Below are 15,615 nucleotides of genomic sequence, written 5' to 3' on the forward strand. Positions count from 1 at the left end.
GCCTATCAAAGTACTGTTCACATATAGGATGTAAGTCAGACATTCCCTTTTTCCCATCTAATGAAAGCTGCCATTTCCAACGGATCTAAAGGTTGAAGGAATCTGATTACAGTGGATTATAGTAGCTAAGACTAACCCTTTAGGGGAATATTTACATTTTAAAAGAAAAGTGGAATATGAAGGAAAGCCATTTCCTACATGGTCTCTGCGTGTAAAGAGGAATAGAGGTGACCCTAGGTGCTTTTCAAGTTCCTCTTCTCCATCCCTTTCACATGTTCTGGGGCTCTCTTTTTATTATTACCCCACCAAGAGCCCAGCAGTATTTCATGTATATAATCCCATGGACGGGCTTAAGCAACACCATTGGCAAAGCATAAGGCATAGGAATGAGGAAAAGAAAATAAAAAGGTGGAGGGAGAAAGAAGGGAATGGAGAGTATGGAAGGAGTAATAAGGAGGAGTAAAGGAAGAACCTGGAAATTATGGTATAGGCTGTAGTTCTCTGATATAATGGCATCTGGTGAAAAGTGGAACAGGGCATAGTTACCACAACTGCATTTAATTTAGCAGCTGCATATTCTTGGCTGTCCTTTGCCTGGTGCATGACTAATTTTGGTTGCGTGTACATTTGGAAGAACACTCAGGACTTCCAGAAGACACTTTCACTGACCTTCACAGAAACTTTGTTGGTAAGTCCTTCTCGTGATTTGCGGTAACCATTTTCTAATTTGCCTTCCCTTTTGCCGTCTTTATCTTTTTTCTCAGATTTTTTCCTTAAACGGAGTGCTGTGTGCCAAGATGTTGACTTCCTAGAGGAAAATAAAATGTTCTGTTAAATACTGTTCCTTTTTTAGAAATGTTCTACAGAGAAATCTTTGAAAGAAAATTCAATTGACTCGCAGAAATTATTGTAGAAGAAAAATATTAAGCTGATGGGTATGAAGAGCTAAGCAAAAAGCACTCACCTAAATAAATTTTCCTCTGCTTTAATATAACAACCAAATTACAAGAATCCAATATCACCAGTTTCTTATATTCAAAAGGTGAAATTTTTGAATTGAGATATAAAAAGGCCTATGAAAAGAATTATTTTCCCTTTGAGAAAATAAAAATAAATAATGGGATCCTTGCAAACGATCAGAGTTTGAGAAAACTAAACAGATAAAACAGCTCACAGAAACCTAGTAATATGGGAGAACGGACCTCTGATCAAGCCTTTTTTTTCTTAAGAGCTCTTCCCATACCCCTAAATACACATAATTATGCTGAGATACTGCTGAGGGCAGTTAGTAGTCCAAATTGCATAGAAATATAACTGCATTTAGTCAGCAATGTAATTGCAATGAACACTGTGGAGACTCATCTGTTTTGAAGTCTATTCATTTATCCTATTGGAAGCTGGTTGCCTTTTCATTTTTCAAGACCCATTTATGCTTCGATTTTATGGGACCAAGAAGGGGATTCCATTTGGCTAACTTTCTACTACAGAGTGGGTCTCAGAGAAATTCAGGAGAGAAAGAGGTTTCGTTATTGCTGTTATAAAGCTAGAAACCGAGCTCCATTTTGCTTAAAATTATGTTTATTACAGCAACCGATAGGTTTCCAATTTTTTAATTATTTAGATTGACCAAGGGGGCTGATTTTCAAGGATAAATTGTAGGCCCAGTTTCCTTACAGCAGTCACACATCAAACACCACCCCCTCAGACTTATTAGTTCCATGACACTGGAAAAAAACACGCATTAACATTTTTTAGATACCCTGGGTAGAGTAAATTTCCTTTAGGACAAAATACAAACTGTTTGCTGTTTCCCATGTATATGTCCTTTTATCTCTGTGCCTTTCTACAGGCTGTTCTTCATGCCTGGGATACACTCTGTCCTCACCTGGATGTGCTTTCTAGAATCCCCAGGTGCCTTCAAATCTCAGCTCAACAGCGACCTCCTGGCAGCAAAAGGCCTATTCTGATCCTCTTGCAACAAGACATTACTTTTGTGTTTTGTATGACTTATCTGCATTCGTTCTGTTTTTCCCAAAGAGAACATCAGACTGTTTTGTTTCTAATCTCTGCACCCTAGCCCCTAGTACAGTGCCTGGCACATAGTAGAGGCTTAATCAGTGTTTGTTAAATGAAGAAAGACTGAGACTAAGGAAACTGGGCCTACAATTACCCTTAAAAATCAGCCTCCTTGGTCAATCTCAATAATTCAAAAGTTGGAAACCTCTCAGCTGCTGCAGTAAACATAATTCTAAGCAAAATGGAGTTGGTTTCTATCATTATAACAGCAATAATGAAATAAGACTGCGACTAAAACTTTTTTTGGTCAACTGAAAAATCTATTCACTTCTGAATGTAGAATAACTATTTCCTAGCAGACAGATGAGTTTCAGGAACAAATGGTCCTGGAGTTATGAATGACAATTTTGAAACTGGAATGTAATACTTATTAACTGTGTGATCATAGATGGGTCATTTAACTTGTCTGAGCCTCGATTTCGTTGTCTATAAAATGAGCATGATAATATTCGCATTCCTGACTCCATAGAATTGTTCTGAGGGAGGTACTTCATCGACCTGAAAGTGCTTTAAATGTAAATTATTATTATCACCTCTGCAGAGACTGTACGCTATTTTCTGGATTATAGGTCACAATTAGAAGTGTATCTTGCACTAGCAGGCCCCTAGACTTTCCCTCAAATGTAATTCCTACTTTGTCTTTAATCTCACTGGCCTCATATGTCCCTACTTTTCTTTCACTCCCCCCAACCCTTTCTGCCACCCTCCCACTCCTTCCTTTTATGAAATCAGAGAGATGCTCACTTCATAGTGCCATCAGGGTTCTCTATGATGACTGCACTGGTATGCCCCAGGACATAGCCGGGAATCCAGCCCTCTGCTGCGGGACATTGGTCAGTGGCGGCTCGGAACACCAAAAACATGTTCTGTTGATTGCTGGCTAGAATTTGCACGACCTCTCCTTGATAGACATTGATCTCATCCTCCTTCACTGCCGTGTAATCGTGTGTCACCAGCATGGTGGAGATATTGCTACTGCTGCTACTTTCACTCTACGAAAGGAGAGGGGACAAAATGGAATGCTGACAATGATGAAACCGGTTGTTAGTCTGTACCACAGCTACGCGACCTAGAGTTACACACAAGATATACAGAGAAACAGTAGTCGTGGCTTTTCCTTCAGACCTCCGTTAGCTCATCTCAGTCATCTTTTTCAACAGCAGCAACAAGACAACAACAAATCCATATGGCTCTAGAATGGTGTTTAAGAAGCCTTAAATAAAAATGGTTCCGTTACTAGTCCTTTGTTCATTCTGAAAGGTTTAGCGATGCCACAGGCTTATCTTCCTTTTGTTCCCTGATAGAACATGGTTTTTCCAGAGACTGATGTTGGAAAGCTAAGAACAACATGATTTTAAGGAACTCTAGTAGTACAAATACGACTGTGATTGGTGTGTGTGTGTGTGTGTTTGTGTATGGGATATATGTATTTTTAAAAATGATTATTTGATTTTTTAAAAAAGTGAAGAAGGTTGATATTCTACTTGTCTTATGGGTTGGGTAAAATGGAGGTATCTAAATCTAAAACCAGTTCCAAGGTACGTTATGGAGGCCGAAAGACTTAATTTCTTGATGTGCCACCAATACATTTCAAAATATTTTTCTGTGTCTATTTCTGGGCAAACTAAAATACGCAACATTTGGAAATCCAATTGTCTACCATTTTGCTATCATGCCAAGCTGCAATAGGGTTTGTGGTCTACCTAACACACTCCCAGAGCCCCAAGGTCCTATGTGTATGCTGGCAATAGATGTGTATCATGCAGCATGGCAGAGTTGGTATATGTGCTGGCAGCCAATGCTATAGAATAGCTTATCACATTCATTCCCTACAATGTGAGACTGAAAACACTGTGGTGAATCCTTCTCTCTATGATCTCCCTCTTCCCCTTTTTCTCTCTAAAAAAAAAAAAAAAAAAAAAAAAGAAGGCTCATGGAAGGAAAAAAGGCCAGTATGCTTTTGACAGGGACATATCACATACAACTTTGTGAAAACTTAGGTCCTGGAGAATGGACACCGCAGGGGTAAAACCACCTTCATTCTTCAGCCATAGTAGCTGGATGTTTGCAAAAGGGCTATTGTCATAATGTCCCTAATGTTCTCATTGAAATTGTGTGTATGGCTTGTGCTACAGGACCATTGGTCCTTCTGTCCCAGGCTCTACAGCAAAATGAGTATAAGCTGCTGGGCAGAGGAAGGGAGTAGAAAATGTCCATCATTTTCCCGCCTCCTTCCTCTGCAAATGCACTTCTATTCTGAGGGACAAGAGTCCTGGGCTTGCAGTCAAGACAGACCTTGATTCAATCCTACTTGTGATATTTCCTGGCTGTGTGACCATGGGGAAGTCACTTAACCTTTCTCAGACTCAGTTTCCTCTATAAAATAATGCACATAGTATTTACCTCTCAGATTGCTGTGAGACCAAATGGAATGATGTATGTGAAGTATTTTGTAAACCTTTTAGAAGTATATAAATGTTAGCTGTTATTATTAGTAGAGGTACAGGAAGGAGGAAGAAGCAGAAACTAGTGGCTCTTAAAATGTACCTTTCACCTTCCATCACTGCCGTGTAATCATGTACTATCATCATGGGGAGTGAACCCCCTTCAATAACTGATGAATGATGTAGAAATTCCTTATTCACAGAAGTCAACTTTCTCTGCTCTGATATCCTACCAGTGATCCTCTGGGTAGAAGATTTTGTGGATTTTCAGGAACTAGGGCTCTTGTCTGTTAAAGCCTTGGATTTTTAAAGAAGATCATCTTTAAAACAGTTCATTTGGATCTGCTGGAAATTTACTAGTAGCAACATTCCAAAAATCCATAAGCTAGTATTATTTCTCTCCCTGAATTCAAACATAGCATTAAAGAAATTTTGGTTTTACATTACCAGACTTGAGTCTGAGATAAGTTCACTCGCTCATCGATTCATTATGTTCCTCTACTCTAAGACTATTTTAAATCCCCCCTATTTTAATGTGTTTTAAAAGCTAATGCATGACTATCATCTTATCTACTTAAATAATCTAAAGAATGGGGTCTTGTCATCTTCCTAACACTATGTCCTTAGTACTCAAAAGACCTCTCCATGTACCCTTCAGCTGAACTTTTCTATTTTTTTAAAAAAAGCTATTATATGAATGAAGAATTGAATGAAGAACTGCTTTCTCTGCCTCAGAGCCTCAACTGGATAACATAATACCTAGGGTATTGTGGAAATTTCCCAATTTTCAACTATCAATGTGCAGTGTGAGGTCTAAGAGTATTGGTAGGGATTTAATCGGTATATTGACAACAAATAGAAATGGCAAAGATGTATTCTAATTTTATTGAAAATTATGAGGCCTTAGTATCGTACTTAAAAATTCATTTACTTTTAACTAGTTTTGGTCTGCCATTAAAGATAGATTGGTAAATGATAGAATGTCACAGTTGGAAAAGGCATTAGAGATCTAGCTAATCATATCTCCTTTTAGAGATGAGGAACTGAGTTCAAGACGGGTTTAGTGACTTGCTAACAATTACTTAACAGTTAACAGTAGAATCTGGATTAGAACCTAGGTCTCCTGACTCCCAGCTCAAAGTTCTTTCCATTACATCTTGCTATTTAAATGTGTTCAACTACTATAATTAACTTAGGTGTTGTTGGAGATTTCCTCTAAAAAACATGTCTTTAGAAAAATGTTCTAGGCAAAAATAAAACAAGTCTAATTCAATTGTAGTAAAAATACGTAAGATATTGTGTTCAAGTAATTTTTGTTAGGCTTTTCAAAAATGGAATCAGAATATTTTTATAACTCTAAAAGTAAATTAGATTTTCTTTTCTTTTAAAAAAGATTCACATTTTATTTACATCTTCTGTTTTTATTTCACAGTGCTCAAACCTAATTTTCAAGTAAGTGTATGACAATGGTGTAATGAAGGGGTAAAATATTTGCAAGAGCATTGGAATTAGAAGACCCAGGTTCAAATTCCAGCTCTTGTACTTGCTGGCTTGTGCAAAATGTGGAAAGTAGTCTCACCAGTCTGCACCTTGATTTCCTAATCTGTAAAAAGAGGGCACTGAACTAGACTCTCTCCAAGGTGCTTTCAGGTATATAAAACTCTGGATTTCAAGGCATAATTTCCTCATGTTTGACCACTGCTATCAAACACATGTATGCATATAACACATGTATGTATATATTAATATATATCAATATACACATATGCCTATAAACATCAAAACTACATATATTTATAGGTTTTATATATACATACATATATATATACACACATATACACATGTATATGTCAACAGGTATAGAGAAATTAATATATACATAAGTGCGTATACATACCATATGTGTGTGATATGGTATGTTTGTATATTAAAGCTGATCTAGTACATAGGCCCATATGCACTCTATAGATTAACCCTTGCTTTATTCCTGGTTTTGGACATATTTCTCCTAAGTTATTGCTTAAGTGTTGGGAAGTGATTACCCAAACTCCCAGGTTATCCACTGAAAGTTAAATGGAAAGGACTCAGGATTTAGGTGGAGAAAGTTATTTTTAACCTGAATGATTAAATGACTAAAACATTTAAAAGTTGATGTATGGCATAATATATGGTACTTACAAACTAGAAGGAAAATTAGTTGTTTTAGGTTTTCCAGGTTTGGTAGAGGAATGCTGGGTACTTTCCCCAAACTCTCACCTCATCAATGAGGCCTTCCCTAGGTCTAGGCTGTAGGATCGGCAGTCTTACCTCCCCTAAATCACTGTTTGGTAACTGCCACTTCTCTTGGCATGACCAAATGAGAAAATGCAGGAAACAGGAGCAGGCAAACTTTAAAAAGGAGGTTCTTCTTAGCTCTACCTCACTGACCTATACAAGCTTGTGTGGTTTCTGTATTAATAGGGCATGCTTGATGTGTACCTCATTTTACCTTAGAATGTAAATTACTAAAAAGAAGGAGCAGTATTGTAGGTATCAGTTTGAACAAGCTTGGTAAGAACCTAACTATCACCAAGAAGAAAAAGATGTTTGGTTGGAAGTTGTCCCTTTCATCCTCTAAGATTTACACTTGTAGTACTGTGGAAAATTCTTCTTTAAACATTTTTATTTTTAGATAATAAGAAAGTGTCAAAGTTATACTGAGGCTAAATGCTGGCCCCTGTCCACTTTCACAAGGATGTAGTTTAAGAAAAGGACCAGGCATTCCAGTTTTAATACAAGCCTACACAAACCTCCCAAGGCTGGACAATTCATCTCGCTTTATTTTTTGTCAGTTTGCATATATGTTATATAACTACCTGCCCATTTAACATGACATTTAAGATAAATTATTGCGTGTGAAACATCTTGAAGGTTTTTTAAAGGACTATAAATGCTAAATAGTTATTGCTATTCTCAAAATTAAAAAAAAATCAATTCTATTAATAGAGACTAAGACTACATCTCAATACAGGCACCAAGGACAAGCTTCTTAAATCTTTTGATCAGTTCAATCTAAAAATTGAATTAAATGATATTTTTTAAAGGAAAAAAAAAGATGAGACCAAGTTAATCTAAATGAACCTTCAACAGAAGACCAGAAGGAAAAGAGAATACATGCAAAGCAAGGTTGATTCTTTTCCCCCCAGGTAGAAACATCTTTTTTTTTTTTGAAGGAAACATATATAAGAGATTTTAAAAGAAATCAGAACATCTAGTCATTAAAATAGTTCTTTCAAGTGCATGCTTTTAGAAAAGTGTTATAGGCTAAGTGAGTCACTGAAACTGGGAAGGAGCTGGGCAGGATAGTAAGGAAACCCAAAAAATGAAGGAAAAAACCTCCACCACATCAACCAACCAACCAACCAACCGACTTGCAAACACAATACTGAAGGGAGGGGTGAATAAGGACTTCAAGGCACCCGAACCCTCCTCTCACAAAGGAAGGGGTGCCCCCACCGGCCAGTCGACTGGGTGGGTCAGTGGGCACTAAAATTGTCATAGGCCCTCTGGTGGTAGTTGCTGTTTCTCTGGGATGTGGGGGGAGGGGGATGTCACCCAGAGTCTCTTGATAATCCTGCGTTGCGCCGCCCCCCCCCCCCCCCCCCCCCCCGCAACAAAAATATGCAGATGGCTGAATCTCCAGATGCCCTCAAACAGTCTCTCTCTCTTCTGGAGTGAAACTTTGGGTGGAGAAAATATTTCCATTTGACAGATTATTTTTTTGGTAGCAATTCCACTCCACACTCCCCTCCCCCCCATTTTGTCTCAGTTTACTTTGCTCTGAGTTGTTAGTTGGAAGTTTTCTTGAGTTTTTGTTTTTTAAAAATTCTCTCAGCAGATGAGTCAAAAAAAAAATGCTGCAAAGTCAATTAGGGCCGAAGGGAGCAAAATCAAGCAGAGTAGCAAGTGTAAAGTATAGGTCTCATTTAAATAAAGGAACAAGTGTAAAATAATTCCCCTCCCCCTCAAAAAAAAAGTGTGAGGGGGGGAGGCAGAGGGGAAACAAGCCCCCCTCCCCCCAACACAATCTGCTAGCTGGAAATAGAAGATTTAATGCTGGCACATTCAGGAGGTTAATTATCTGCCTTCTCTAATTAGGAAGACGAAAATAGAGCAAGGATAGCAGTTAGTAGAAATCAGAGGTAGTGATTTATGTTTTCAGCAGAGGCAAAAGACTCACAGCTACGGTTAGAAGGCTTTTGTATTCTTGTGTCTGTATACATAGGGCTCAGGTCTGGGTTTTATGTATACACACACACTCACACATACATAGAAGCTACATATGTGTCTACTTGGTCAAGGTACAGAAGTACTGCGACAGTTGATTATTTCAGAGCAGGGCAGCGCTGGAGAGCCAGAAGTTAGTACGAAGGAGAGTGACGGTAACACGGGAAGGTTTTAGAAGAGCTCGCAGGACAGAGGTGCTCCGGCTCTTACCCCATTACTCTGGGTGGAGTGCACTGACTGCTCGCTGGTCGAGGAGCACGTGCTCATGCGGTCTGTGTCCTTGCTGTGTGATGAATGGCGATGGACCTGCCTCTGGAGGGAGTCACTGTCCCCGGGGAAAGTGAAGGAGCCGGGGCGGCTGGCAGGAGATGCTGGGATGGAGCTCCAAAAGGAGCCCCCCTTCTGAAGGGGGCTGCTGGGCGGAAATAACTCCTTGCCGAAAGGCGAAGGGAGAGTTGTGGAGAGGGGAGAGTTCAGTGGGGAGATGGCTCCGGGTCTTGGCTTCCCCAGTGTCAAGGACCCTATGCTGCTCCTGGAACGGTTGTCCTCTATGTTCCCTCGAGTTTCCTTGTGGGGTCCATCCTGGGTCGAGCTGGAAACATTCCCAGGCGTCTTCCGGGGACTCTCAATGACTTTCATCTTGGGTATTTTCTCCGCTTCTCTCTCAGGACCCTCTGGCTCTCCACTGGGAGGATGCCTGTTTGGCTGGCTGAGGCCAGTTTCTAAGGAGGTGTTGCTGTGAGATGGCAGGGAAGGATTGGGAATGGACATACCTGACATCTTGTCTGCCTCTGCCTGGGCTGAGGCTGCAGAGGAGACCAGGACTGGGGAGTGGTGTCTGACAGGCTGCGGGATCCGGGACGGCCTGCTGCGGCTAGAGCTGGGGATTCCGCTGCAGCTGCCGGGGCCGCCGCTGTGGTTGCTGCTGCTGGGACCCGGGCTGCTACTGCCACCGCCACCACCGCTGTGGTTCCTCTGATACTCGATTGGTGAAGTCAAGGCTGGAGCAAGCAGGAGAAAAAGACAAGAAGGGTCAGTGTGGGACCAAGGAAAGAGCACCTTTTGAGACAAAGAAACAGGAGGTGTCATGAGTCAGTCATAGGCCAATCATTTCAACTTCTTATCACAAAGATATAGGAAAAACTGAAAAGTCAGTGCTGGTGGAACAAAGGATAGAGCACTGGGCCTAGAGTCAGGAAAACCTGAGTTAAAATCTGGCCTCAGGCGCTTAACCAGCTGTGTGAGGAATAGTAAGGCTAATAACAGCCACTAAAATTTAGATAGCACTTACCACTTTATAATTATTATTCCATCTGATCGTCACTACCAACCTGGGTACATGCTATTGCCATCCTCATTTAACAGGTAAGGAAACTGAGGCAAATAGAAAGCTAAGTGATCACATACCTAGAACTTGGGGAAGTCATTTAACCTGTTTGCCTCAGTTTCCTCAACTGTAAGAATGGGATATTAATGGCACCTATCTCCCAGGACCAAATGAGATAATATCTGTAAAGGTTAGCACAGTGTCTGGCACAAAGTACATGCTAAATAAATGCTTATTCCCTTCTCTTCTCCTATCTACATGAAGCAGGAAAACAAAAGATCCTCATGTTGTAAAATTCCTCATATGTAAAGGAAAAGGTTACTTGTCCAATAAAACATGTGCATGCATGGGTAGCAGTTAGAATTTAATGGGCAAGAAATGCCAACATAAATAAAGAAGTGTGTACTGAGGATTGAAGCTTCAAGGGGAGCCAGCTGTTCAGCAAAATGTCACAGTTGCATTTCTTGTCAAAGGAAGAAGTTACATTTGACTGAAGCAACTGAGACGATGTGTTATATACAGTCCATGTAAAAAGAAGGACCCATGAGATACTGAGAAGGATTCTCAGTATCTAATCTCTGACTTTGTTGTCACAGTAAACTGAGGGGCAGCGAGATGGTGCTGTGGAAAGAACACCTGGCCTGGAGTCAGCAGACTCATCTCCTGAGTTCAAATCCAGCCTCAGACGCTTACTAGCTTCGTGGTCCTGGACAAGTCACTTAAGCCTGTTTGCCTCAGTTTCCTCACCTTTAAAATGAGCTAGAGAAGGAAATGGCAAACCATTCGAGTATCTTTCCAAAGAAAAACCCAAAATGGGGTGCTGAAGAATCAGACATAACTGAAAACAACATATATCTCTGAGAGTTGGAAGGCTGTAACTTGCTTTTCTAGTACATATATATATATATATCAGAGATTGAATTTGAACCCAGGCCTTCTTGACTGCCAAGTGTAGCATTCTAGCCTCTACTCCACAAGAATACCAATCTAAAAAGTCCAGGAGAGTTGCTGCTTCAGACAAGGGTGAAGACAAAGAACATTACTTGGGCAGGGCAGTGACTAGCATGTGACAGACTGTATCTGGAGCATGATGCTGCTTTTAAAATATCCTACTAATTTTTATCCTGCTAGCAAGATGCCTTAATGGCATGGCCCACTGAATATCATCAGAGGTACCATCCAGCTTCAGGTCTACATAATCCTATGACCTCCTAAATGTTGCTCCCTAAGTATTTCTATATAGTGTTACCACTTGGACAGAATAGGCAGGTCAAAAGCACATTTATAGAACTCGTTTTCATTTCCATCCAAAAGAGCCAAAATGCATTCTAAACACATTTCATCAATCCACTGAAATGTGGCCATTATAAAGAATTTTTCTAATTATAACTGCAAAAGAACTTTAGAAAAGAATGACCCGAGATCTGCAGTCTGGACACAATACTTGGGTTAACACAAATCTTACTACAAGTGCCAACATTACTATTTAGTCAAAGATGCTAAATGACCTTTATATTTTGCTGACTGATTATTTACCCCACTTTTATGCAAGACGCAAAGTGTGGAGGTGGTGCTATTATGACAGTGAACACTTAAAACAGCACTGTTAGTTTTGGGTGTATTCACAGAACACAGGCACAAAATGTTCTGCCAATCAATCATCTTCCAAGCTGTGGGCTTAAGACAAAACATTTTAGAAAAGCCTTCTGTCTATGTTCTTCAGAGATGACCCATGAAAAACGACGATTGTAGCCTGCTGCAAAGGAAGAGAAATTAGTTGTAACTCTAGGTCACTGAACTTAGTAGCCAAAGCTAGGGCCACACTAGTGTGTCAAAGGACACATTTTCTTTCTAGTATTTTGTAATTCTTCCAGGATAACTCATTCTATAAGAATGACAATACCAGCTCTTGTTTCTTAACAGAGGGTGGAGGTGTGGGTTGGAAACACAGTTTAGTGGTTGGAATGTAAAACTCTCCGGCTCCATTTCCAAATCTGTAAATGTTCTCCACCCCCACCATGGATTTTGGCCAGTTTCCTTTAAATGTTCGTGCACCTGGCAATACAGGGAATCTTCCCTATATTACAGCAATATCACAAGGGGTGATTTTTATTAGAAATGGAAATCCAACAGACAATTCCACTTCACTTAAGGTTCCTGACCAACTGAGAGCGACGATAGAAAAATTCATGCTCTAAGAGACATCAGAAAGAAGGAAATGAGGTGTATGTGGGGGTGGGGGGTGGGGGTGGGGAAAGGATAGTTACTCCTAAAGGAGCACATGTAATTAATTGCTTTACCATTTAAAAAGTTGCGCTGGTTTTCCAAAATTTGGTTAATTTCATGGATCCATGTTTGCCGGACCCCTGGACTGGAGGAATGTAAAACAAAGGTCTCCACGACATCCCCTGTTCTTGATGTCAGTGCAAATTTACAAGGATCATTGTCCACATTTTCCTCCAAGCAAAGACAACTCACCTACAAGTAAGAAAACGATTTGTTACAAATTAATTCTAGTACAAAAGGGGCTGTTCCTTATTTTTCAAGAGTATTTTAAACAAAGGTGAAATATGAAGTACCCCTTTTCTTGTTGAGCCACAATCTAATACTTCCATATCTGAGTTTCTCAAGGTATTTGCCATTGCCATTTATTTTTATTTTTTCAGGTGCTAGTGGAGGGATTCAATAATTTCATCTGTGGAGGAAATTTCTTCCACTGACACAGGTCAGTAACTCTTTTTCAACTTGATTCTTATAGACTCAATGAGAATGTGCAATGAGAGGCTAAGTCACTTGTCCAGGGTCAAGAAGCCAATTTGTGTCGGATGTGGGACTTGAACCCTGGTCTTTCTGACTCCAAGGCTGGCTTCCTGTTCACTACGCTGTAACGGCCCTCTGAGGCCAAGACATGGTTTAAATAGGACTTAATTAATGGCTCAGGCAAATGCAACAGAAATGTTATTGGAGGGTACATAAGTATAGCATCCAGAATGATGGAGATGATGGTTCCACTATCCTCTGCTTTGATCAGATGGTGTCCAGGCTACTGTGTTCAATCCTAGGTACCATATTTTAGGACATTCTGACAAACTGGAATATTTCTACAGGAGGGAGAAGATACTAATGGTACTGCCAAAAGAAGATTGGTTGAAATAATTAGGGATTTTTAGCCCGAATTAGAAAACACATGAGAATAACATTACTGCTTTCTTCATATGTTTGAAGGGCTGTTATGTAGAAGGATTAGACTTATTCTGATGGAGTCTATGAGGTCAAGACTCTACTGGGCAGAATGAGGATGAATGGGTGGGATGTATTAGGTAGTGTGGTTTTGGCCCAATTTAAGAACTTCTTAATAATTATAGCTTTATGAAAACAGAATATGTTGTCTCATAGAGGGAATAATGAATTCCTGAGGTTTTCAAGCTAAGACTGAATCACCAATTGTTGGGGAATCAAAGAGGATATTCATGTAACAGGCAGGGGGCTGGACTAGGTAACTTCTAAATTTCTAAGTTCATAGGACCATATATTTAGAACTGGAAAAGATCTAAAAGGCCATTGAGTCTAAGCTTCTATTTTACAGAAAAGAAACTGAGGTCAAGAAAGGTTAAGTCACTTGTGCTGGGTCATTCAGCTAGCATTTGAGGGAGAATTTGAACCCAAGTCTTTTTGATTTTAAGTTCGACACCCTATCCACAAGGTCATGTTACCTCTCTCTTACTCTTCTGGGATTCAATGATTCTATGAAAGTCAGAGAATAGGCACGTCAATTAAAAAAAAAAAACAACTTGTTGGGTGATCCTGCTGTCATAGTTAAGCTTTCTGTGAACCTCACTCTCCCCCCTCAAAAGGAAAGGGAAATTCTGAGATGGTCCTATTGCTTTAGAACCTTGAATACATTTCATCAAGTCCCACTGTGATGCTTCTTCAGAGAGTGGAAGTGATCTCAGGTTCTAGAAGGTAGGGAGTTTCTATTGGGTGATAAAGTTTCTACATAGTTTCTTACTGGGTTAATTAGGGACCTGCAATGGTCTAAACATGTGGTCCAAGGGCAGCTAGGTGGCGCAGTGGATAAAGTGCTGGGCCTGGAGTCGGGAAAACCTGTGTTCATATGTGTCGCCAGATACTTACTAGCCGTGCAACCCTGGACAAGTCAGTTAACCTCAGTTTGCTTCGATTTCCTCATCCGTAAAATGGGGATGATAATAAAATAGCACCTGCCTCCCAGGGTTGTTTTGAAGACCAAATGATATAATAATTGTAAAACGCTTAGCACGATGCCTGGCACATAGTAAGTGCTATACAAACGTTGGTGATCATAATATTATTATTATCATCTAGGTACACACTACTCCCTACAATCCTTACTGTCACATGCACATGTTTTTTACAAGACCCTTAAAGGGTGGGGACACAGATATGGTTTAAAATTAGGTATTCTCATGATGGAAAAAGAAGTGAAAACTCCGGACCAATGACTGTATGTGTAAGTCATCTGTTCACACAATAAGTAGAGTTGAGAGAAGTGGGAAAAGAAGAATTCAAATTTACTGAAATATAATTATGAGGATAATCTGTTGTTTAAATTATGTGTATATTTATAGTATAGATGTATTACATAGGCAAAGGAAGTACTTTAAATGTGTTATCAATGTTCAAGGGTCAGGGTATAAATATCACCAAAAAGAAAAAAAATTGATTATCTTATGCAAAGTAGGCTTAATAGTGTTTGTGGATACAAATGAATGTACATCTCCCCCCTCCCTGATACACGTGTGAGCATACATTACCTTGATGCTATTTTTAAACAAGAATCCTGGCATGGAGAAACCTTTTTTTTTGTCAAGTGGCTCACTGAATATAACGATTTGCTCAAAGAGAAAAACACGTCTCTCTTTGCAGCGAGGCAGAAGACCTGCATCCTGGTCTGTGACCAAGAACGTGTCCTGTAGAAGCAGCTTACCCTGGGCTACGATTTTACCCTGAAACAAGAAATCAGCAAGTTAAGATTTCTCAAAGTTTTCCCTGGATTTCTCAAATCAAAACAATGTTCCTTCTCTATTGGTGACAAAAAATTAATCTACAGATCTTTTCAAAAAAGTGCAATTCTCAGTATTAATGTGGTTTCTGCTCCAAAAAGAACTGTTCTCAAAGTCCATGTGAACCTTGGCATATATTGCTACCTTTATCCACAACAGAAATTCATATTATGATGCTAAAAAAAGTCCTAACACACAGAATTCTTGAGAAATGCAAATAAATACTTATTCTCCTTTAGCAAAACATCAGTCCAGAGAAGAAAGAACCTCTCTACCTCCTTACTTGGAGGAACAGAATCAAAAAACAAAAAACCAGTTCAAGTTCTTTAAGAATTCCAGGGCAGACAATGAGTTAATTGGTTAAACTGCCTTGAAGAGGAATTTGTAGGACTTAAGATGAATCAGCACCTCAGCCCTAAAGAACAATTACTGTTAACCACAAAAGGGGCTCATTAGCATG

General features: G+C 39.7%; 1 protein-coding gene across 1 annotated transcript in view; it reads right to left on the reverse strand.

Annotated features, from left to right (window-relative positions):
• The window catches only part of TRIO (trio Rho guanine nucleotide exchange factor), a 288,299-nt gene that overhangs the window by 11,902 nt on the left and 260,782 nt on the right, over positions 1 to 15,615 (reverse strand). The window contains exons 45-49 of the mRNA XM_036745208.1: positions 14,907 to 15,098; positions 12,414 to 12,591; positions 8,997 to 9,787; positions 2,821 to 3,068; positions 670 to 808 (exon numbers count right to left, since the gene is read on the reverse strand). Of these exons, the coding sequence (XP_036601103.1) occupies positions 670 to 808; positions 2,821 to 3,068; positions 8,997 to 9,787; positions 12,414 to 12,591; positions 14,907 to 15,098 (1,548 nt within the window). The remainder of the gene's footprint in view (positions 1 to 669; positions 809 to 2,820; positions 3,069 to 8,996; positions 9,788 to 12,413; positions 12,592 to 14,906; positions 15,099 to 15,615) is intronic.

This window comes from Trichosurus vulpecula, chromosome 1 (genome assembly GCF_011100635.1).
Source record: "Trichosurus vulpecula isolate mTriVul1 chromosome 1, mTriVul1.pri, whole genome shotgun sequence".
Taxonomy (NCBI): Eukaryota; Metazoa; Chordata; class Mammalia; order Diprotodontia; family Phalangeridae; genus Trichosurus; species Trichosurus vulpecula.